At 49.4% G+C, this 23753-nt stretch overlaps 7 protein-coding genes across 7 annotated transcripts; 3 read left to right on the top strand and 4 right to left on the bottom strand.

The window, feature by feature from the left end:
* Positions 1–1215: 1215 nt before the first annotated feature.
* PRT1 (Translation initiation factor 3 subunit b) lies at positions 1216–3562 on the bottom strand (the record flags this gene model as incomplete). The annotated part of the gene is made up of 3 exons (XM_064899938.1): positions 1216–1629; positions 1684–3250; positions 3297–3562. The coding sequence occupies 3 exons, from the start codon at positions 3560–3562 to the stop codon at positions 1216–1218; spliced, it is 2247 nt and encodes a 748-aa protein (XP_064753250.1).
* A 705-nt stretch (positions 3563–4267) lies between these two features.
* Positions 4268–5220, top strand: LTR64_005599 (uncharacterized protein; the record flags this gene model as incomplete). The annotated part of the gene is made up of 3 exons (XM_064899937.1): positions 4268–4426; positions 4473–4988; positions 5035–5220. The coding sequence occupies 3 exons, from the start codon at positions 4268–4270 to the stop codon at positions 5218–5220; spliced, it is 861 nt and encodes a 286-aa protein (XP_064753249.1).
* A 694-nt stretch (positions 5221–5914) lies between these two features.
* On the top strand, positions 5915–8361 carry LTR64_005598 (uncharacterized protein; the record flags this gene model as incomplete). Its single annotated transcript, XM_064899936.1, has 2 exons — positions 5915–6040; positions 6142–8361. The coding sequence occupies 2 exons, from the start codon at positions 5915–5917 to the stop codon at positions 8359–8361; spliced, it is 2346 nt and encodes a 781-aa protein (XP_064753248.1).
* A 214-nt stretch (positions 8362–8575) lies between these two features.
* On the bottom strand, positions 8576–9977 carry LTR64_005597 (uncharacterized protein; the record flags this gene model as incomplete). Its single annotated transcript, XM_064899935.1, has 3 exons — positions 8576–8932; positions 8980–9894; positions 9942–9977. The coding sequence occupies 3 exons, from the start codon at positions 9975–9977 to the stop codon at positions 8576–8578; spliced, it is 1308 nt and encodes a 435-aa protein (XP_064753247.1).
* Positions 9978–13618: 3641 nt separating this feature from the next.
* On the bottom strand, positions 13619–16348 carry LTR64_005596 (uncharacterized protein; the record flags this gene model as incomplete). The annotated part of the gene is made up of 1 exon (XM_064899934.1): positions 13619–16348. The coding sequence occupies one exon, from the start codon at positions 16346–16348 to the stop codon at positions 13619–13621; it is 2730 nt and encodes a 909-aa protein (XP_064753246.1).
* Positions 16349–18659: 2311 nt separating this feature from the next.
* On the bottom strand, positions 18660–21707 carry LTR64_005595 (uncharacterized protein; the record flags this gene model as incomplete). Its single annotated transcript, XM_064899933.1, has 2 exons — positions 18660–21467; positions 21528–21707. The coding sequence occupies 2 exons, from the start codon at positions 21705–21707 to the stop codon at positions 18660–18662; spliced, it is 2988 nt and encodes a 995-aa protein (XP_064753245.1).
* A 703-nt stretch (positions 21708–22410) lies between these two features.
* Positions 22411–23459, top strand: LTR64_005594 (uncharacterized protein; the record flags this gene model as incomplete). Its single annotated transcript, XM_064899932.1, has 2 exons — positions 22411–22546; positions 22591–23459. 2 exons carry the CDS (start codon positions 22411–22413, stop codon positions 23457–23459), a joined length of 1005 nt encoding a protein of 334 aa, XP_064753244.1.
* Between the last annotated feature and the right edge of the window lie 294 nt (positions 23460–23753).

Raw genomic sequence — 23753 nt, 5'->3', positions numbered from 1 at the left:
AAATGACCAGAAAGAATGTGATGAAGCATCTCGAGCTGCAGTGCGTCGGCAAGCTTGTGGGGAAGGAAGATTGCCGCTTTGCCGCTCATGGCACCCGAAGTCCATGTCTGCTTCTTGCTTCGCCTTCTTGCTTAGTAAAGTGCCTGTAGTCAAGTCGGTCTTGCTTCGTCTCGGCCTCATAGCGACAATAGACAAAATATCAGGCTGTCTTCATACTCGTTTCCAAATGAACTACTTTTGATTTCTAGCGACAATCTGACGGCATAAATTGACGTAAGAATTGAAGCTAAGTTAAAGTTGTTGAGCTTAGCCCTTGCCGGAGATAGGACAATCTCCACCGTCAAACCGACGCAACGTCCGAGCAAGTACAGTGTGGCCAATTACTCATTCCAGTTGGCCGTACTCGAGAATGATTTTTGTACTACGAAAGTATACATGGTTCACGTTTGACATCCTTACTCTCGATACCACTGGAGTATGCAGTATTTCGCAAGTGCAAGGTTGCCATCTAGTGGTCCTTTTCAGCCGAGGACAATCTTCGACTCACCGCTATATCGGAAGGTTCAAGCTGAGACCGATGTGAGGTCGGACCCGAAAGAACGAATGCTTACCAATCTACTAATGCCTGGACTCCCTACTTCTGTATGAAATGCACGGTGATCTGAAATTCGCAATATGCATGGTAAGCCTAAGAGGCGATTAATGCCAGATCATATGGCTTTGATGGTACTTCGATCTGACCTACACTCGCTGCTGAACTCTTGACTACTCGGTAGCGTACGAGAGTCGCTTCACACACCAAATTATTGCTGTCCAGGACGTTGTGCAATCTACCAATGTTGTTCGCTGGTGTATGGATTTACAGGATGGCAGGAAGTTTGTGACTGTTGACGCAGAAGCGTTCTAGCAACTCGATGGTAGATATCGACACCTGTGCCCATATCACGCAGTGCCCAACTTGGCTTGATTTGGTAGTCGTGAGGGACAAGACCTGATGCATGTTGCCAACAACTGACTCTTCCCTGGGCTTTATTTGGCAGCAGACCCCAAGCTTATATTGAACAAGGATACACCTCCTCATTGTGAAGTAATTTGATTTACCTTGACTAAAAGGCGGGCATTGTACTTGTCCTCAAGGTGTAGAACAGCCTTAGTATTGTCCGAGGCGTGAATACTGCAGGTCTATCTCCACCCTGCCATCTTCCTGTCTGACGCTCAAACAAATTCTTCTGTCTCCTCAATGACCTCTTCCACAACCTCCTCGACAGTCTCCTCACCCTCAGTAGCACTTCTCGTCTTTGACAATGCCATCTCCGCCGGATCTGGTAGACCAAGCGCTTCTCTTTCCTCTTTAACATCCTCGAGCTCCGCATTAAGCCAAGCATACCACTCACCGTACAGCCGTCTTCTTTGTTCGACAACAGCCAAGTTAGCACCTTCTTCCATCTCCTTGTCAAGCTCATCGAACTCTCTTGAGTATTCTCGGAGGTTGCGGCGAACTTGTTTTTGCTCTTCCCTGCTGAGTAGCGTTGGCGGTCTTGGTCGCCAGAGGAGCTGCTTGAATTTTTCGATAGGTGACTCCTTGAGCGGTTGACCAGAAAATGACCACATGCGGAATCCGTTTTCCATCTGCAATCAGGTTAGTCTGGCACGATTTGTGCGTTGTTAGTGTAGCGAACTTACCTGATGTGTCCACATACTAGCACTCGTCACGACATATCGACCAGTAGGATCCCATTCGACATCAGTAACGCCGTAGTGCTCCTCGGTGTTCATAAGCATCAAGTTGGCAGAGACCTTGTCGTCATCGACCGTCCGATCACCCTCATAGTCGAGATCGTAGAAGTCCAGATCACAGTGTTGTTGAACAGAGATCGTACCAACTAATACGAATCGACCTTTGGGCGACCAGTAAATGCCGTTGCTATTCTTCTTGTCGAAAGTCTTCACATGTCTGAATGCCCCGGTCACACCAGCTGTCTTTGACTTTTCGGGCGAGAAGAACGACACGGAAGTCTTTGGTAGCACGTTCGAACCAGCTACTGCTTCACCTGCCGTAATGACAACGAAGCGGTCACCTTTTGGCTCCCAGGCGAAATTGATCACAGTGTCTTTTAGTGCATCGACAACCTCGACAGGCACACCTTTCTCCCTTACTCGGAAGATCTCGAGGTTAGTGGCAACGGACTTCTTTGTCTTCGAGTGTCGGTCGACCTTGACGCAAAGGAACTTCGAGTCAGACTGCCAGTGTAGCTTGGCGTCAGTAACATTGAACAGGTTTCGAGTTCGGACGATCTCGCGGCTTGGCACAGACATAAGAGCGACCGAAGCTGGTTTGCTACCCATTTCGGGTGTCCAATAAGCAAGCAGTTGTTCGGGTCGTTTGTCCTGCTTGATGCCCTCACGTTCAGGTGTGGATGGTGCCCATTCGAAGTCCACGATACCGTCGATTTTGATTGACTTTCGCTCCTTGTTGGCATCTCGAATCATGCTCATGGACGGTAGTTCGTAGATTGATAGTGATTCACCTGGTTTCATCCTTGCGACATATTTCTCGTCGGCCGACCACTTGAAAGCAGGCCATTGTACCTTCGCCTTGGGTGGAACAGCGCCGTCTGGACCAGCAGCTGGCGTGAGATCATAGGCTGCAAAGGATCGGACCGGCTTGCCTGTTGTGAGTTCCCATATGACAATATGTTTGCCATCCTCGTCAATGCTAAGCGGACCTTTGCCATCTGGATCAACACTGATGGGCTGATTTGACCAAGTTACCATATAGTTTTCGAGAGGAGAAAATTGTACTAGACTGACGAAAGGATGTGGTAGTTGTTTTTGCTTTGTAAACTGTGGGCCGCCCCAAAGCTGAACACCTTGTTGGTGAATACTAGCAAGGAAAGTACCTTGAGGGGACCATGCAATAAATAGTTGTGTCCAATGTTTCCTATCAACAACAGATTCGGGATCATCTTTCTTGTTATTCCAGAAGACTCCGACATTGTCGCCGCGAAACATAGCAAACTGGTCTCGGCCATTTGGGTCGCCTAGCCATGAGCGTAGGTGATCTTTATCTGCGAAGGGCTCGATATAAGGCGCTTGGTACTCGTCATCAATTCGACCCTCTCGTCCATAGCGGTCGATATCTGTGAGTTTGTTGACACTCAAGGTATGCTTCTTGTCGAGAGCCACGGCGTGTAATTGTTTTGTGGCAGCAATGGCTTGTTCTGGCGAGGCATATTCGATAAAGGCGAAACTGTCGATTATCAGCCGCAGCGCCTTCTTGTATAGCAGACACTCACCCTTCCGACTTTCCGTTATCGCCAATTGGCATGTAGACCGATTCCTCTCCATCCTTGACCTGACCGACCTTGTTCAAAGTCTTCATCAGAAACTTGACGAGTTTTGGTTTCTGATCCTCAGTCACTATGGGTAATCCATCGACTACCACAAAGTTGTCGAATCCCTGGTCTTCTCTAATATCTCTGTATTTCTCTTCCAGGTCGCTGAAGTCAATTTCGCCCTCGTACTCGTCCTCTAGGGACAACTGATCAAATCCTGGAGACATCTTTGGAACGGAATGCGTTGGATGGTGCGCAACCGATCCTCTTCTTGGATTTTCCTGTCAAGACTGTGCGACTCGTGACAACGCCAACTATGACTCCAAGCAGAAGTGTGAGTCAATGTGCAGTCAGTATCCGAAGTAGACTTTACACTGACAAGTGTCTAGCCTGGCTGCGATGTGCTTCACCAGAGAGGCGCTAGTTGTCACCTGGCCGATTTTGCCCACGATTTCGAAATCTTGGCACTATCGCCAAACCTGCCGTGAACTTAAATATCACCTGCCCGCCAAACCACTGGCGCAACGATCAGCACCCGCCCAGCCATTTCCACGATGCAGACGCAGGACGGCCATGCGCTCGGACTTCTAGAGTGCTATTCGTAACAATCAATGCATGATCGTGTTTATCCTTTGTCGCTAGCTCGAAGCTTTACAAACACAACCATCTAGCTGGTTTGCTTATTGCTTGACTCTGAGCAATCCTACGTTGCTCTGGCGGATCTGAGCATTGTTCCCTCTCGGATGCGCGCAATAGCCATGCAGTAGACACGCAATATTTCACTTCAAGCTCATTTTGCGCGCATCTGAACCCATCTCGCTTGAGTGTCCAGGCACTGGCCTACTGTCTGCTCCTGAAAGCCACAACGACATAGCTCACTGTCCTGAGGATGACTTGTATGTGACTATTCCCACGCATCGGCAAGCATAGATATGGATGCTCATAACTGCTCAGTACCAGCCGAGGTACGCGTACAGTACATCAACATCATCGACGATATCCTCAACAAATCAGACCTTACTCAGGTGACTGAAAAGAGAATAAGGAATGGCATCCAGGAGCGAGTTGAGTATGATATTACTCCGCAGAAGGTAGACACTCCAGTCGTCTGACGAAGACGGAAATTGACAAGACCAGGCGGCGATCAAGACGCTGATAATGGAACGGTTCGATATATTCAATGCGAAGCAGAACAAAGATCAGGAGCCTGTCCCCTCAGTCGAGACAGCAGAACCACCACACCCTCCACCTACTGTGAACGGCCACACCAAACGAGTTACAGAAACTCGATCACCCTCTTCTGCTCGACCGAAGCGAGAAGCTGATGACAGTGACCTATCGGACGTAGTCGACAAGGCTCCTCCCAGAAAGAAGCGGAAAGAGAGCAGTGTGGAGGATGATGCAGCATTTGCTGCTCGACTTCAGGCAGAGGAGGATCGTGCTGCTCGTCCTACAAGAGGTGGCACATCGAGGAAAGCTGCTCCTTCGAAAAAGAAGAAGGTTCCTAGGAAGAAGACAGCTGATAAAGTTACCGGCTCGGATGATAGCGAGGTCGAGGAGAATGGCGCGAAGCGCAAAGTTAACAGGGAAACCGGTTTCCATAAGCCAATGAATCTTTCTACGACAGCATCTGATTTCTTCAATACTCCAAAGGTACGTGAGGCACTTTCGTCAACGTTCTCTCCTAACGTTTTACTAGCTTTCGCGACCACAAGTTACAAAGCAGGTCTGGGAATACATCAAAGCTCACGATCTACAAGACCCTGGCGACAAACGGTACATCGTATGTGACGACAAGCTCAAAGTGCTTCTCAAGACAGACAAAGTGCACATGTTTCAAATGACGAAGATTCTGAATACTCACTTGTATAATCCAGAGGATTAAGGCAAGTATCTGTAGGTTGGATACTGTCAGAGGCTGCGAGCTGTAAGCACACTGTTCTTGAAGCTACAAGCAAACCCAGCCGTTTGCAATCCCGCAGATTTTGTGGAAGATCTTTGCAATCCCGCAGATTTTGTGGAAGATCTTTGCAATTCGATTGGCGTTTTTTGCAAGTTGAGGCGTAGGCTGGACACATCAGGGGCGTCAGCACGAACCTGGACATGAGAACCAGTCACAAGCACTACTATTGAGCGACTTCGAGCAGTCGAGAGAAGTTGTGACTAACACTTCTGGTGCTTTCTGCCTGGCTGAAAGGTTTCACTGCTCCATTGGGTCAAGTAGCTTTTGCTATGCAGTCCGCTTAACGAAGCGTTGAGTAGATATCATGACTGAACTTGAGGTTGATATTACTTGAGAACAGATTGAGTCATCTTACAGTCATAAAACTACAACTGAGATTTGGTAGACCTGATAGTCCTGCAAGTAGGGTTTCTGGTTGCTTTAGTGGACCCTTCCTGGTGTTGCCTGCGACTGAGCAGACGTCAGTAGTGGTTGTCGATTTCTGCAAACATTTCCCCACGTCAATATATTCTCTTTCGTCGCGAAACCACTTGACCACAATCGCAAGTTCTAAACCTGAACGTATAAGTTGAAAGCATGGAGAACAATACTAACGTTCCAACTTCGCCCACATCCCATGGAGGACGAGGAAGAGGCAGAAGAAATAGTGACGCAGCACCTGGTAGCCCATATAGAGGTCGTGGCCGAGGAAGAGGTAGAGGAGGTCGAGGTCGAGGTCGAGGTCGCGGCGACAACAATAATAGTGAAGCAAACTTAGGAAGGCCACCGGGGGGCAGCTTCGGTGCTCGTCTGACTGAAGCTGCCCCCCAAAACCAGGACGCAAATCCGCAATCCTCAACCCAGGAACCACAACAGCCTACTGAGATGCAACCTCTGACCAAAGTACAATCGATAGGCACAGAAGACTCTGAAGTCTGCTTTATCTGCGCCAGTCCGATCGAGCACATCGCAATCGCACCTTGCAACCATCAGACATGTCATATCTGTTCCTTGAGGTTGCGAGCACTTTACAAAACTCGAGCTTGTGCTCATTGTCGAACAGAATCGCCCTTTGTTGTTTTCACAAATTCACCTGACAAGCGATTTGAGGAATTTGACGACTCGGAATTTGTCAAGATCGACCCCAATCTCGGCATCAAGTACGAGAAGCAAGAGATTTTTGAGGACACAATATTGCTGCTGCGCTACAATTGCCCGGACAAGGACTGTGACGCTGCTTGCTTGGGCTGGCCAGACCTGCATCGTCACGTCAAGTCGAAGCACGGCAAGACTATGTGTGATTTGTGTACGAGAAACAAAAAGGTCTTTACTCACGAACACGAACTTTTCACGTTTGGAGAGCTGAGGAAGCACGAGAGGTACGGGGACGATCGGCCAGGAGATATCGATCAGTCCGGTTTCAAGGGTCATCCAGAATGTGGATTTTGCAAAAAGAGATTTTACGGTGATGATGAGCTCTACACTCACTGTCGTGAGGCTCACGAAAGATGTCATATCTGTGATCGACGCAATGGTGGTCGAAATCCACAGTATTACCTCAATTACCAGGAACTGGAGAAGCACTTTGCCGCTGAGCACTTCGTGTGTCTAGATGCGGAATGTCAAGCAAACAAGACCAATGTCTTTGAGTCAGAGATGGATCTTAAAGCACATCAATTATCAGAACATCCTAATGGATTGTCCAAGGATGCACGACGCGATGCACGTCTAGTCAACCTCTCCGGCTTCGATCAATTACGAACACCCTACCAACCACAACGAGGAGGTCGACGAGAACGCGAGGGTCGTGGCAATGGCCGGGGTAGAGATCCGAATGCAGAACCACTTCCTCTCTCAACTGCCCAACCTCAATCGAGGGCTGAACTTGCTTTCCAGCGTCAGATGGCTATTCAATCTTCTCAATCAGTCACTAACCGTACCTTTGGCGGTCAACTCACTCAACCGTCGCAACCATCTCGAACGCCAGCTCAAGCGCCGATTTCACCTCGACCCGCACAGGCTAATCCAGTTCCTGGGTTGGAGAACTTGTCTGTCGATCCAGCAAATATGACACCACAAGAAAGAGCTCGCCAATTGAGACATCAAGCCGTGACTGAGCGTGCAACAACTCTTCTTCACAATAATTCCACCAAGCTGGCTACGTTTCGCACCCACATCGGCAACTATCGCAATGGCAGCGTGACTGCACCCGACCTGATCGACGCATTCTTCTCCCTCTTCGACTGTCCTTCTTCCGAGCTCGGAAAACTCATCCGCGAACTCGCCGATCTCTACGAAGACGAAACCAAAAGACAAGCTCTTCTAGAAGCCTGGAACAGCTGGCGAAGCATCAACGAAGACTATCCATCCCTACCAGGACCCCACGGCACAGGCATACCAGGCCAGCCAGGCACCGCCTCATCCAGCGCATCCCACAGCTACGCCACGGCGACAACAAGTACCTCCTCCGCCAACCTAGCCGCAACCCTAGGCGCAAACGTAAACTCTGGCCGCCGTGTTCTCAAGCTCAAATCCAGCACAGCACAATCCCGTAACGCAGCAGCAAACAACAGCGCCGCAGCCCGCTCCCTCGCAAACCCAGAAGCCTTCCCCGCTCTCTCCGCCGCACGAACCATGCGCGCCCAGGGCCACGCAGCACCGACTTGGGGCGGCAGCCAACCACAAGTCACATCCAGCCATCTGTCCATCGCACCTCGTCCAACAGTATCGACTCCAAACCCAGCTAGCTCGAGAAAAGCTACCCTCCCGCCAACAATGTCTCAGCGTCGAAACGAGGATTTGTTTCCGAGCCTACCGAAGACAGCAAAACCTAACGTCATGATTGGTGGCATGAATACTCGTGGCATTGGCAGGCTGGGTGGAAGTGGTCCAAATTCTGGTGCGAATACGCCGAGACTGAATGCTTGGTCTGCGGCTCCTACACCTGGCGAAGCTGCTCGAGCGCTTGAGAGTGTAGCTGGTGAGGATAGTGCTGCTGATGGTAATGGAGGAGATGCTGCTGCCAAGGGTAAGCGGGGAAAGAAGAAGGGTCAGCAGATTGACTTGAGGGCACTGATGTCGTAGGTGGTTAGCGGTATAGATTATGCGATAAAACAGCAGGCAATTGATGGCCTGGTATAGGTTGTGGATACCATAGCGACTAAACAGCTGTGAACAGGCTAGTTCTCTGTGTACAGCATAATAGACTCTCGAGGAGGCCTTCGTTTTCTTTTTTTGAATAACGCACTGACTAGTAGCTGCTGGCCCTCCTATACTATGCTGTGACTCGACCCCTATTTCATGCCGCCGCAACGTAATCTTCCTCGAAGTCAAAATCGCAGCCTCCAAAATCCCGATCATTTAGCAACGCATTTAGTGCTCGGGTACCCTCCTCGATACTGGTAAATTCAACAATCGGAAGATCGTCGTGGGTCCGGCCAATATCAAGCACGAGACCAGCTTCAATTTGAGTTCGAAGTTTGTTCTTGAGGACCTTCTCGATGTTTTCAATCACTGCGTTGATGACCAGTATTCGTGTATGGCCATGGACGTAGATTGCCTCTTCCAATTCCTTGTTCTTTGGGTACGTTGGCTCAAGTACTTGCCAGACTCGAATTTGCGTGCCGTTGATGTAGATGCCGGGGTGCTGACCGCGCTGCAAATGTGTTAGCTAGTTCTCACAAACAGTTCGAGAAGTCGTACCATGTAAAGAGCTGCTGCTCCTGTCTCGGCGACGAAGACAACACGAGCCGTCACAAAATCAGTGGCATTACCAATTGGACCATACATCTGGACAGATTCCAATGTGCCTCCACGTATTTGAGCCAGTAGGTCAGCGTAAGAAGTACCAAATGGAATGAAGTCCATCATAACAGTACGATAGAGGTTTTTGTCAGCAAGATCTGGAACGTAACGAACCGGATGTCTTCTGAAATAGTTCTGCGTCTTTGTCTCTGACGAAGCTCCTTTGAGCTCAGAATTGTGACGACTATCTATCTTCCAGTCAATCGGTAGTGCATCTGCCATCTGAACAACTCGGGAGGAGGCCAGGTGCTCTTTTGCCGTAGCCACTGTCAATGTGGCTTTACGTGGTGTGACAACCTCAGGCCGCTCTTCCTCTGGCTTCTTGCCGTATTTTTCGAGGAAAGAGGCGGGTATCTGTGGCATTGCTTCGTCAGAGTGCATCGAGGGTGGGCGCGACGGACGTCCTCCGCAGTCGTCCCCCAACTCAATGATATTGGGGGCAGTCTCTGCTGAGGATTCATGCTGTGACATGGCCGACGGCTTGACATGTTTCTTGGGCGAAGCTTTCTCGGACTGGACCATGTGCTTCACTGTGCTTTGGAGCAGCTTGATGGAATTGAGAAGACCTTTATTGTGCTCAGTTACTCGTCGGACCTCAGCTTCGGCTGCCTGGCGTGCATTGGTCTCATGGTCGAGCTGGATTTTCGTTGCTTCATGAGCGTCTTGCTCTGCTTCAAGAGCTCTTAGCAGGCTGGCATTACCATTCGAAGACTGTTGAACACCTCTATCACTTGGGACACCGCTCATTTCGCTTGCGTACAATAAAGGCTCGTTCTCCGATGAGTCCTGTAGCTGTGAACAGAAGGGAGGAGCCTATCATGGTTAGCAACGTTGTTAGCGGAGGTGATCTAAGGACGTACCATGGCTCGCATTAGTTCTTGGTGTTTTTTGCCCATTCGTTTTCGTGGACTAGAACGGTGGTCCTCCAGAGTTGTGAGATTGTGAATCTGGTTGAAGAAGGATGGATCTGCTAGTAGATCAGGTGACCTTATGCAGTCACTGTAGCCTGCATTCTGTAGTGACTGAGAGTATTGCTGAAGTAGTAGAGGGTGCGGTTGATGCTGTGGTGAGGTATTAACAACTTCATCGACGGGTGTGAACTTGAAGGCACCAAGTTGGCCTTGACTTAAGTCCTGCCTCTGTGAAACATTAGTTCAGAGAATTGCTATCGTATCAAAAAGCTGTCTTACCTCCATTGACGGGTATTTCACATGGAGAACCATGTTGTGACGGAAAAAAAACACGAATAAAAACAATCAATATGATTTAACGTGTAATCAAAGATCTGCAGCATGGGTTGAGTGTAATTGGCTTGAAGGCAGGGAGGCGTTGTTGTGCTCAGGCTTCAGACGAAAAGTTACCATTAGACTCAAAAGGCAGTCGCTGTCGTCATGCGCAGCGAGGTTCCAGTCGCGCCTGCCATAACGTGAGCTTTGTTCTTCAACTTCTGCCCAGGCGTCCTCCCCGTAATACCAGGTCCTGTGTCCTAATCGCTTTCTGTCTAACCAACTGCGTCAATCCCTCATTCTCACATTTAAGTCCTCTACAGCGGTCATACTCCCTAACCATGTCGACGATGGTGTCTGTCACACAAAGTCGCTGATGTTGACCTCGACAAGCGAGGAGCAGGTTTCCACAGCTCTCTTGACCATGAAAGAAATTCAACTCGAACACCTTCGTATCACGCCCATCTTGGCCATCGATGTCGCATACCAGCAATCTGAAGTAGATGTCAGTAACTTTCAAAGCTTGTGCAATTAGTGAAGATCTTCAACAAGTTCATATTGAATGGCAGGGTCACGAATGGATGGTGAGGTGAAAGTAAGGGGCGTTACCCCAGATCCACGAAGTCGATCATGCACCTTTGTGGAACCTGAAATAACCCAATTTTATCCCTCCCTGATCTATCTATCATCTCTCTACCCACGACCCCGACCAGTATGCATGTTTCGATGCAGTTGCGCTGCATGGAGCCTACACTGTGTGTTGTGCAGAGGTTTTGCGATTGAACACACAATTCTTTGCTAGTAACATGTAACGCTGACGCTCGCTGCATATCACATTCGTTCAACATTCCTCACTGTCTCACTCTTCCTACAAGATGGAGAAGTTCACGACCAGATACGCAGCCCAAGAGATTCCGGCGCCCTCTACAGGCGCGACAGAAACAAGAGTCAACCGCAAGCCTGTTCCAGCTCCAGCGCGAGCAGATGTCTCATCGAAAGAGGTCCTAGTCGCCGACGCGAAACCAGAATACGATCGACAAGACACAATATCCACAATTGACACCCTCCCTTCTCGCAGTCACGCTCATTCTCGCGCTCCAACCTTGAGCGCAAGTTTTTACTCCCGATGGACGCTGTTCAGCAGGCGCACACGCATTTTTATCCTCACAGCGTTCGCTCTCTTCCTTGTGCTCATCATCGGCCTTGCAGCGGGACTTGCCCTGCGGGAATCCCGCATCACTAATTTACCACTTCCAAACTCCCACGGCGGACCACACAGCGGAGACCTAACATACTACGATCCTGCGCTGGGCGCATGCGGACTAACGAACTCAGGTTCAGACTCTATCTGCGCCGTATCACATATCTTATTCGATGCTGTGTCAACTAGCTCGAATCCAAATGCAAATCCACTGTGTGGGAAGAGAGTCCGGATAAGAAGAGAAGGAAAGAGCATTGACCTGACGGTTGTGGATCGGTGTACGGGATGTAAGCCGACGGATATTGACACGACGAGGAGTGTCTTTACGGATTTGGCGAACATTGACGACGGCAGAGTAGACGTAGAATGGTCCTGGTTAGAGGATGTGCCAGCGCAGGCTACTGGCGGCTGAATCATATGTGAATGAAATGCTTTACAACACAAAAACGGACGATCGGTGAGGTGTCCCTCAGCAGAAGAAGAAGGGATGCCAGTAAGCGCGAAAAGACTATTGCTGACCCTGCGACGAGAGCGGACACAGTCGTTGCGTTTGTCATGGATCCAACAAAGACACCTTTACCCTTTCTTGCTATAGCCGAGCAAGTTCTTTCGTGTTACCTAGGATGTAACGGATCGAGCCTTGTGTCTAGTGGACGTTAACAGGCCATACGAGACCATACGATGTGATGGATGTCATCGCCAATCTAAGAAAAAAGGGTATGAAGGGTCTGCGGCTCAAATCAGCAAGTCCAGGACCCAACACAAGCTGATGACGGAGCGACGAAAGGCTTTTCCGTTTCCCGAGGAAGGTAAGTGTGTCAATCCGCTCTGCAAGACTGAGTGTGAGCCTGGTGAAAGCCACACTGAGCGGTTTCGAACGTACTGGTGTTTCGAATCGGTCAACCAGCGCTGGTGTTGCGTGTTGTGTACGGATAGTTCCAAGGCCAACGGAGGTAAGAGTCGAGTGCCGAGTGCGACCAAGATGATAGCAACGAAGGAGGAACTGGACCCTCGCTATGACCTGAAGCGGGGCCATCCTCAGCCAGCGAACAGAATGTGTCAGAACGACCTATGCAACGTTGTGGTCGACAAGAGCGCGAGTATGCGGTTCGCAAAGGGTATTTCCTGCTCCAGACGCTCCACGGTCGACTAGCAGGCGGAGCCAATCAACCCAGTCTATACAGTCTGCCTCAAGTGCTACCCAGTATAGCACGGCATCTTTGACCAGGGAAAAAACAAGAACCAAAAGGTGATACGGATGGCGATGACGAGGAAAGACGAAGAACGAAAACATACTCTTCCTGGCACGACGCTTATCGCTCATGCTGCACAGTAGGACGCCCCTGGTCTTACTGCTGTTGGCTATACTCCTGATGGCCATACTGCTCACACCGAAAAGCAGGTGTCAGACAAGACGAAGTGTGGCTACGAGGATATCGATACTGTCATTGCAGACACAGATATTGATTCGCTGTATTCGTATGAGGATTCAGACGATGATGATAATGGCGAGGGTGGCGATGGTCCAGAGGCACGGGTCTGTTGAAGCGGGCGACCACTATGATTCAGATGCCGCAGAGGAAGGAGCTGATGAAGCCGAAAAGGCTGAGGATTCTAAGGATACAAAAAACACTGACTGCGAAGAAGAATCAAGAACAGTGGCGGCTGTAAGCGTACTGAACAATACCTGCAACTATGTGATCAACGGACTGAACCTCGACTTCAATCAGGGCGATTGTACAGGTATCTTACCAGACGAGATTGTGAACGAGCTCGATGTAAGATTCCCTGGTGGCAATGACCGTGAATTTCTTGATGTTTGTAAGACGTTGGCACGTCTCGGTCAGCAAAAGTGTCGGGGGGTACGCCCGCAGTTTTGTTGTGGGACTCCCGACACTTTTGCTGGCCAGGACGTGCTCGTATTATTTGATACAGCTATTTGACTCTGGTTATACTTTGAATCAATGTTTTATTATCTTGGTTGATATCTTGGACATCGCTATGCTATACATGTTTAATCATATAGTTGATAAGCCAGCAATATATCTGAATCGCCGATGCCTTCATGAATGGCAAATCGTCTTCGCCTGTTCTCATGTAGGCTCGAAAATCAAACAGCTGCTGCGCAGCAGTTACTCTCGAGTCGAGCAATGCAGAACTCCAAGATGAGCTTCTGCAAATCCAATACTTTGAACGGCTTGCTCATATACCCTGCCATGCCTATCTTCGTAGCACGATCGATGGCGTCGTCTGTGACATCGGCGGAGACAGCTAGCACCGTAGGCGGTATAGCAGGCAACGACTCGTAACCATCAACGTGATGCTCAGGTTTGAACATCTTCAGAATCTGTTCTGTTGCCTGATATCCATCTAGCTCGGGCATCCAAAGGTCCATGAGGATAACGTCAACTGGTGCACAACTCGAGTTTCTCTTTTTCCCGCTGCGTTCTTTCATTAGCCTGTCCATGATACGTACTGCTTCTTTTCCATCGTATGCTTCGTGAACGTCCTTGTAACCTAAGGTGTTGAGCATTTGCACGAGCAGTTTGCGATTGATCTTATTGTCCTCAGCGACCAGGAAGGTGAGAGGGTATTTCGAAGCGAGTTGTCGATCCGGCTTGATGTTTACTTTGAGCGTAGAAGATCCTCTTCTGTGAATGCTTGGCTTGGGAACGTTCGCGGATATATTCGGTGTCTCGATCGACTTAGTTGCGGGGCTCTTTGACCTCCTTTCGGCGATAGATACATTTTTGGGGATCTGCCCGTTTGCTTGTTCAGTGGTAGCAACCTCAGGGAGACTGCTAGTCGGCGAGTCCTCATTGCTCTCTTTCGTCAACGGCGGTACAGATCGAGGCGCATATTCATCGTTTCGCTTACTGGGTCCGGCGGGTGTGCTGGCACGGCTGTAAAGATCACAAGCTTCTAAAGGTAGGCGCATTTCGAATTCTGAGCCACGGTTAGGTCCTTCCACTGCAGATCTAACCAAATGTAAATCGCCACCGATCTTCCGTGACAGCCCTTTAGCAACCATTAATCCTAATCCAAGTCCCTCAGTTGTCCTTGTGATCCTGTCGTCTTCCTTGGAGAATGCTTTAAATAGCTCGGGTTGGAAAGCCTCTGGTATGCCAAATCCAGTGTCGCTGATGTTGACTAAAACATACCGCTGACTGCTACTTAGACTGAGTCGAACAACGATCTCGCCATGGTCGGTGAACTTCAGAGCATTCAGGAACACAGCTCCAATCAGCTTGTGGAGATCTCGCTCATCGATCGGCAGATACTGTGGCACATCAGCCTCGACCATCCACTTCACAATCTTGGAAGAAACATGGCCGTTCGAGTCTCGTGACCTCACTTCGATACACTCTCCCAGGGGTGTAGGTTCTGAGACAGCAAAGTCGGGTCGACCACCGACTCGGAGTGAATCGTTGATAATTATGGGCAACGCGTCCCTGATATTCGTTTGCCGGAAGCCAGGCGTGGAAACGGGGGTGTCTGCTTCTGTAGGAAAACCAGAAATAGCTGGCATTGGAATCTTATGTGGTGTGAGACTCGATCCGAACAGGGGCGGTAATTTACGTTTTGGCGATACATCATCTTCCTCAATAGTACTATGCACTGGTGACCTTGGTAGTGATGTGACGATTGATGGTGACTTGCCGATATTCCTCAATTTGGTGGCAGGCTCGGCAGCAGATATTGGTGCTGCCTCTCTCTTTCTTTTGTTCGGGTTGATGATCTGGCTTCCGTCGGTCATGGTAGGCCTCATATCGAAGTAGCTTCCACCGTTAGCATTCGCAATAGGCGCCTCATGTTCGTACGAAGGGGTCTCTGGAACCTGCATGTTCAAGTCGTATGCTTGAACCACGTTGTCCGCAGCTTCTACAGCACGTTTCGAGCTGTCCTGCACCACTTCGATATTGTTCTTCAGCATCTGAAATATTTGTCGAACCTTGTGGTTGCTCTGTCCTTCAAGTTGCTCTTGAACAGTAGCATACATTAGGTCCAGCATGCCCACCACACCCTGCATTGGGGTTCTGAGTTCGTGGGACAGTGATCGTGCATAGAGCTTGAGGGATTGTGTGGCTGTGATGGCTGCTTGTGGTATTACGACTTTTCGTGAGTCCTGCTGCAATTGTTCGGCTGATTTTGCGAACCCTTGCCCGGCTAACAGCCTCTCTGTGATCATGTCCTCAAGAGAATGCATAAATAACTCAATGAAAGCCCAAGAAAGTCCCTGCTTTTGGAGCAGTCCTTCTTTTGTCCACATCATTCCGAAGTGCGCATAACACTTCCCATTGGCAAATAATGGGACTCCAAGATATGACTCTACCTCAAACGGTAACTGGTTCGGGTTGTTCTGGATGAACTGGTGAAGATTGTCTTCAATGAGGAATACCTTGTCGTGTTTCATGTATGCACAAGGACAGCTCCAAGCATAATACTTGTAGTCGTGATGCATAGCTATTTTTGCCTCGTGGTCGTTGTAATAGAGCGCAACAGCCATGAGGCAGGCACCTTGTTCTCCAATCTTTGGCATCTCCACAGCGACTGTGTGATCGTCGACTAAGATCCTTTTCGATACGAAAGCGAATTGAGCATGACAGATTTCTGTCATTCCTACCATCAGCTTGGTCCAGAAGGCTTCACCCTCGAGTTTCGAAAGTTCTGTTTTAAGAAGAATCAACCGTTCGGCGACGTTATTTTCATCAGCTTTGTAATTTCGGCGAAGTCGAACGGCGAAATCATCTTCACCGGCATGTGTAGCGACGCCTGGGTCCGAGCCTGCCATACATAGTGTCTGGCGCTCAATGTAAGCCCCTGACATGGACTCGACCATTATTGTTATCTCTTTTGCAGTGGCGCCTGTAGCGCTTGTGCGCAGAGAAGGGTTTCCTGTATCCAGCCCACTTTCAACTAGTCATGGAGAAGATAACACCATGCTTGCCTGAACCAGCTAACACCGATATCGACCCCGAGGCAACGCCAACGATCAGACCTGTAGCGATGAAGACTGGCAATCAGCTGTAGTCAGTAGATGATGCTAAAGAGAACACTAACAGTTCGATGATTAGGATCGAACCGAAAGGCACAGCAGCTAGACAATTTACAGAATTCGAGACTAGATCAGTATGTTTTACTGCAATAGGGAGGACGTGATGCTACACTTGTTTGCGACGTGAGCTTTGGAGGAGACGAACGCAATTGCCAGAACTCTCAGTCAGCGGCACAAAACATTGTTGGCCGTGCGCCGTGATGCAGGTTCTAGACAACACGTCTGCCAGGATCGTGGATCAGTTTTTGGAGTGTCCTTCAAAGTCAAAAGTCAAAAATGGTAAGTGAGCTGGATTTAGTCCTCGGTGTAACGGTCTGATGGACGACGATAGCTGAAGATGACGATTGGGTTTGCTGTGGCAGTGGTATCAAATTGTGTGAAAGGGAAAACAATGAATGAAGCTCAGGCAGATGTGTCTCGTAAAGATCTTGTAGATTGCCGGCACGAGTACGTACTGTATTGACAGGCGAGAGCAACCAGTGGTTTAGGAAGTTGGCGGTGTGTATGCACGGACGATCAGAGGTTCGGCTTGTGAGGGAGTGGATTGTGTGGCTACGGGCTAGAGCTTTTTTTAAACGTGCCTGCAATCTCCAGAACATAAGAGCAGCGAGCAGCCAATGGGCAAGGTACATGACTCAGGGCAAGCACTTCCATCATCAATGTGACGATTTGCGATTCATCTAGTCATGCTCGGTCGGATTTGACCATCTACACCTACTTCTTCTACAATCAACGCAGCAGCTGCAGCGCCTGTCACGATGACTACAATATTGTCAACGGTAATCAGGCCATTTCCTGGTCAATAACAATATACTGTGGCAGCGAACAGAGCCAGGATCAAGTTGCTGACGAATGTTTCATCTGGAACGGCCGGCACAAATTCGCGCTAGTGAAGCGAATTGATGTTCTAGACTTCGTCGATCTGCTAATCTTTCTTAATATGGTCCAGGCTGCAGCCACAAACTGGGTCCCCAAGCTGACGGAAAAGCTCGTCTAGCGGGAGAAGGTCTTGTGCAGGTCGTCATTATTCATTGTGCAGCGACACAAGCATACTCGGACGGCGACATCATTACCTGTAATGAGAAAGCGCTTCTGGCAGGCATGATAGCCCGACAAAAAACAATATGTCTGCTGCTGAATTGAAGATGTTGTTTGATCGACAACATCCCTGCATTTGATCCTTGCAGCACGAGTTTTCCTCGTGGGTGGCCTGTCGCTAAACATCGTCCACCACCATTCCATGCCTGGAATCGCTCTGGCAACCTATTGACCATGGTGTGTTGACGGCGGCCTGTAGATACAGCATTCTATTGTGCTTGCTGGGTGTCTGATGATTGTGTGACGTCTGTGATTATGAGATGTTGGTGAAAGCAAATATATCCTCTAATTTACGTAGCTGAACGGGTAACTGTCTGTAACAAACAAACCTCTTTTCCGCAAGTGCCTCTGCCACTGCAGGCTGCCTTGTTCGGAAATGTATCGCCGGAGGGTATTCGCAGTGACCTCATTGTGGCCTGCAGCGCTTGTACTCTGGCACTGGCATTTGAAAATCCCATACCGTTCCTTCTGCTGTAGCTGTGCTGATTCTTGTAGATCTCGTGCATCGGAACACACCTGGCAGGGTTCTGCTCAGGCGTAAAGTCGGTTTTGTGGGGCGGCAGGCATCTTATTGGTGAGTCCAGGCCTTTACAAGATCTCTCGAGAACACGTTCGTTAATCACACAAGGTGATCTAGAGCATTCTCGAGCTTCGAGATAAAAGCTTGACCACGTCCCGGCCAGCAAAAGTGTCGGGGTTGTCATAGCAAGTTTATGGGCGTGCCCCCGACACTTTTGCTGGCCTGGACATGCTTGACGATGCTGCATCGGCCCCTCGGCGTCACGTACAGTGCGAATGTACAGTAGTTCCGATATGCAAGCCACCAAATTTCCACAATAGCAGAACACGAGTCATGCCACAATTCAAGATGGAGAAACACCGTATGCAGAAGAGCAGAAAGCTGCTTTGTGGACAGGACGAGTAAAAGCGAGAAGGACAAAGTGTGTATTGAAGAATTTACCAGATCAAGATTTACATAGCCATACACATACCCGTATCAGAGCTCTTCCTGACCAACGCCAAGAACCTCACAAACCACGTTTCCTGTGGTTGACAGTGCCCAGACAACAATCAAGCCTATTCCAATCTTCCTGTCCATGCGCCAGCCGTTCAACGGCACGAAGATCAGTAGGCCGCAAAGCACCACTAGAAGACTTATGCCACTGAACATCAAGGTAGTACTGACCTCCAGCTCGTAAGGTGTGTATTGGATTGGCTTGTTGGAATGCTTGTGATGTTTGTGCTGCCCATGGTGGATGGTCATGTACATGCCACCTAAGCCGATTCCAAGAAGGATGTTAAGCATTGGACCACCAAAGCAGGCAGAAAGCGCCATCATCGGATAACCTAGTCGTGCAATCGTGACGTCTGCCACAAGATCTCCTAAAGAATTGCCGACGGCGAAGATTGTCAAACCAAGTATAGCATCAGACATATCAAGGATGACCCCGATAGCTTTGAGCACACCTACAACCTCGCCTGCGATAGTAGATATCCATGCTATTGCAACGAAGAATCCCAAAAAGCATAAGATGTAGCGATATTTCGGTTCCCTGGTGGCGGAGGTCGTGCTTAAGAGGAGCAGGAGGCAAAGTAGTGAGAAAACAAGGCTGCCGAGAATTAGAACCAGCAACTCCTTCAGGTTGTGCGTTTCATCGAGATTTGCGAAGACGATCAACACCACGAAGAGAGGCGCAGTGAATAGTTGAACGACAACAAGCCACCTGTTCCACTCTCGCTGATTTGTGACGCCCTGTTCCGCGACTTCGTGCATGTCGGCTCCTTTCGTGGCATCTGTGTTGTGTCTAGAGATCATTGGCCCGTGGGGATGAGCCCCAGGCCCGCCGTTTGGAGAACCAAGCGTTGGAGGAATGCTATCTCCATTCATCAGTGTTTGCGATCTCGATCTTGCAGGCGTGGTGTTGGTGGTGTATGCCGCCTCTGGTGCTTCTTCTTGTTCGGCAGGCTCAACAACGGGCAATGTCACTGTTAACAGAAATACCATAGGCGCAGTACCAAGCGCAATCATTCTGCCAATAATGCCAATATCTCGCCACTGATATAGTTGAGGGAAGAACGTCGCCAGGATCACTTGGGGTGCAGGCAGATACTGATACGGCCACCAGTTGTATCTTCGCAATTCTTGTTGTCTTTCATGACCATCGTCCAGCAAGGTAATTGTGCCTGCACCTGACTCAGGAGACATACTTGGCGGAGGAAGACGGATACTAGGTGGTCGAGAAGAGTTCGGACTAGTTCCATTGGATATCTGATGGCTCAGTGGAGACTTGCGATGAATATGACCAGGATCAGGCAGGTGTAATTTCGGGACGTCGATGTTTGGACTCAGTAGAGGTGAAGCCTGATGAGATTGTCCGGCTTCAAAATAATCAAGGCTGTGGAACGTCCCTGAACCAGCTGACGGAGGTGCAAGCATGCCTTTGTGCTCCGTATAACTATGCCGCGGACTTGATGTGTCACTTGATATAGTTATTGCGGGGGAGAGCAAGACCTGGGACGTATATGTTGGGGACAGATGGTTGGTTTTGAGATCCGCGGATTGTGTTTGTTTGTGGCTGCTTGTGCTTGACTCTCGTCCTCCAGGACTGTAGATCGCTGTATCAGGCGTACCTCGGGAAGGATCCAGTAGATCGGGGTCGATATGGAGTCCTTCTGCATCCCCTGCAGAAACAGCTCTATTGCGTCCTTGAGGGGTACTCGATAGACCTTCGTCTGCAGAAGTGACGGCCAGTTGTGGATATGACAAGCTAGAGATATGCACAGGTTCACTAGAGCCATCATCTGAATAGCGTCGAAGGCCAATTGACTGACTGCTTGTGGATCTCTTCTCCAGCGCATTGAGGACGGAACGAAACTCGATAGCTCCGATCAAGCTGGGTCGTATAGGTGTGATGGTGTTTCGACGGTCTCGCCCGGGACGACTAACTCGCATGTTACTTTGCAACTCCGCCAGATACCGGTCCCTCGTTTCGTCCTCGTCGTCGTTGTCGTGATATTTCCAAGCCGGAGTGCCTGGTGTCATGAGTGTGGGTATGCTGCCTGCAGAAGCATTCCTCAACAGTGGGCTCCTTTCTCCGGCTGGTCTCGATTCTTCGTCAATCTCGATGTCTGGGACTTCCAACTCTTCATGGCCTGGAACGTTGTGTTGTAGTCTAGCTTCTAGCTCTGCTAAACGTATTCTTGATTGTCTCTTCTGCCACCAATGCCAACCCACCACGAACACGACATAGAAGACGTAGAATCCCACCATACAGATGCATTCCCAGAGACGTAGACTTCCGTCTCTGAGGAAGATCAAGCTGAAACTAGCCGCAACAGCGAAAAAGCCCACGTCACGTACGAAGCTCTTTCGCCCAACTCTGAAGGGTCTGATAATGGCCATGCTCCCTGTAACCACAGCTGTAATGAAGCCGGCAGCGCCCATCAATTCACCCACAGCCAGACTTCCACTGTGGCTTTTCATTGCTGCGAACGTGGAGAACACATCAGGGCTACCATTCCCAAAAGCGAGGAATGTCACTCCTGTCAGACTCTCGCTCATACCCAATACCGCCGCGATCGTGCTCAGGTTCACGCATAGGAAGTCGGACGCGGCCAAACCGATTGTGCTGAAGAGAAGACTGATCCATATCACTAAGATCGCAAATGCAACTGGTTTCGCTTTCGATAGGCTGCAATAGTATAGCTGTAGATACGAGATCAGTCCGGCTTCTTCGTCGGGGCAGTTCTTTCGAATGAAGGCGCATTGATCGGCCACATCTTGGACTCTGTGGACAAGGCGACACTACGGTGAGGTGTTAGTATCGATGCCCAATAGTTGTAGAGTTGAAGTGCGATGTCCTACCGCTAAATCGGGTTCTTCCAGAGCTCTCAAAACTCGTGAGCTCTGTGTCGTTATCACACCCTCTGAATAAGTCCTCCCAAAACTGTAAAGCGCAAACAACAGCACTATCGCAAAGGTGCTAACGAACACCACCTCTGGAGGCTTCGTAGCACCGAATCTTCGTCGTCGCGCATTTGCCATAACTAGCGATACAGTTCATTATGAGGAAGTGAACGATGAGGAAAGAGATGCGAAATTACTGGTATGCGATACAGCCACGAGTGATGCCCATCCTGCGTTGAGGTGCATCTTCTTCGAACAACGTGCGCTCATCTAGCCATCATTTGGCTTCCCTTTTACACGAAACGTGATTGGCAAACGACCCGAACCAACGTCAGTGACGTACTTGCGCAGGCTTCGGGGCTGTTCCAAGCTTGAACACATGGCTAAGCCACATAATCGAGGCTTGCCAGGCGCCACAGCAAAGCACTAGCCAGCTCAAGCACGAGGGAAGCAATTCAAGTATCCTAACGCCGGATTCTTCCGTCAGTCTCACATTGGGTCTTGCTGAGGGAATGGAGAGACAAAGACTCCCAACAGTGCTCTTGCTTGAGAGCAAATGAAGGCTCAAGGATGGACTATACGAGTTAAATAGGAAACATATCCAGATTCTGATGATCCATCCATCGAGTCATGATTGGATCAGAGAAATGGGTAAGAACTGCAGAGTTCCATCGAAATACAGGTACACAGTAGTACCGAGGCTTTTGGTGCGACAAGAAATCGAAAACATGGTGTCCTGGTAATACGAGTGTGCTGCGCTGAGGTTTTGTCTACCTCCAATTACCTGATCGCTACGACGACATGATTGTTGCTTGTCTGCTGTAGCCATAACGCTTCCAACATGACTACTTTTGCAGACGTGCTGCCAGTAGAGCAGGTCCAATCTCACCAATACCGCGTAAATCTCGAAGAGCAGTGGTGTATAGGAACTGGCAAGTCTGCGCAACCTGCTTATGTTCACCCTGGTGCTGACAGCTGTTAGTCCCAAATGGAGGCTACACTACGTCGACCTTCATGACAGTGGCTTCGCGACACATGCAGCTGACTCATGCTAAGCGAAAGCAGCCGCATGTTATCAACCTTCACCTCGAGTTCTTGCGAAGGACAGCCCAGGGCGAGGCTATCTTCAATGTCAAGGATGTGAAACTCGGCTCTCGAATTACCAATCTCCATCTCACCCTCGCTCAGATGGACGATTCGAACAAGCTTGTGGATGAGGTGGAAGGATATATAACGATGTCAGACATGGCGTCGGAGACTGGTCTTTCCCTGGAGACTGGCTACAAGCTCTATCCGGAGCCACTAGCTGTTGATCTACTTGCGCTGGCTCAGGGCAAGGATGCGAACTATATCATACGAGGTCCAGATGCATTCGCCTCGTTTCGACGAGCAGCGAACCAAATAAGAATGCATCTCATTCGACCACAACAGAGACCGCCCCACTTCCCCAAAGCGCTGATTGATCAGTGGATTACGTTTCGACCACAAGGCAAGGAAGGCAGACTCACCAACGATGCCATCGGATTCGTGGTTGATATCTTCCCTCAGATTGTCGAACAATACGTCAACCAGGATGTGGAGGAAGCTTGCCTTGGTGATGGCCTCACCCCGGAAGAAGCGAAGGCCTATATTAAGAAGAATGGCTCAAGAACATATTGGTATCCGACCTTGTCGCTCAATTTGGATGTGAAAAAGCTGCTTCCTCAGGAAGGTGTTGAATGGCTGTTTGTACGCATACAAGCCAAGTCAATTAAAGACGGTCGATTTGATTTGCTAATTCACGTCCTCGACGAGGGTGGTGATCTTGTTGCCCTTAGTACACATTCTAGCCTTGCTGTGGACGCGAGTCGTAATACCACAAGGACAAAGAAGAAAGAGAATAAGCTATGACAAGCATTAATACGTGCCGACTACCTCAAATCTGAGCTTTTGCTACGTGGAGTCAAGGTCGAATACTCGCTGTCATATTTGTTGTATGAAAGTTAGTGCTGATCGTGTAAATCTTGGAATTCAGAACTATGATTGAAAGGTTAATAAAAAGAGTACTTCGGAAGACCAAAGGTTGCATGAACTCAGACTGGTCCTAATGACGTCGTGCCTGCGAGCAACATGCAACCACTACTCCAAGTTGGAGAGATCACATCAGTATATAGTAGCGTGAGCAGGACTTTGCGATCAATTTAG

Source organism: Lithohypha guttulata, assembly GCF_036872675.1.
Source record: "Lithohypha guttulata strain CCFEE 5908 chromosome Unknown scaffold_4, whole genome shotgun sequence".
NCBI lineage: Eukaryota > Fungi > Ascomycota > Eurotiomycetes > Chaetothyriales > Trichomeriaceae > Lithohypha > Lithohypha guttulata.
The sequence above is the reverse complement of the archived record's forward strand: the minus strand, read 5'-3'. Positions and strand labels throughout refer to the sequence as shown.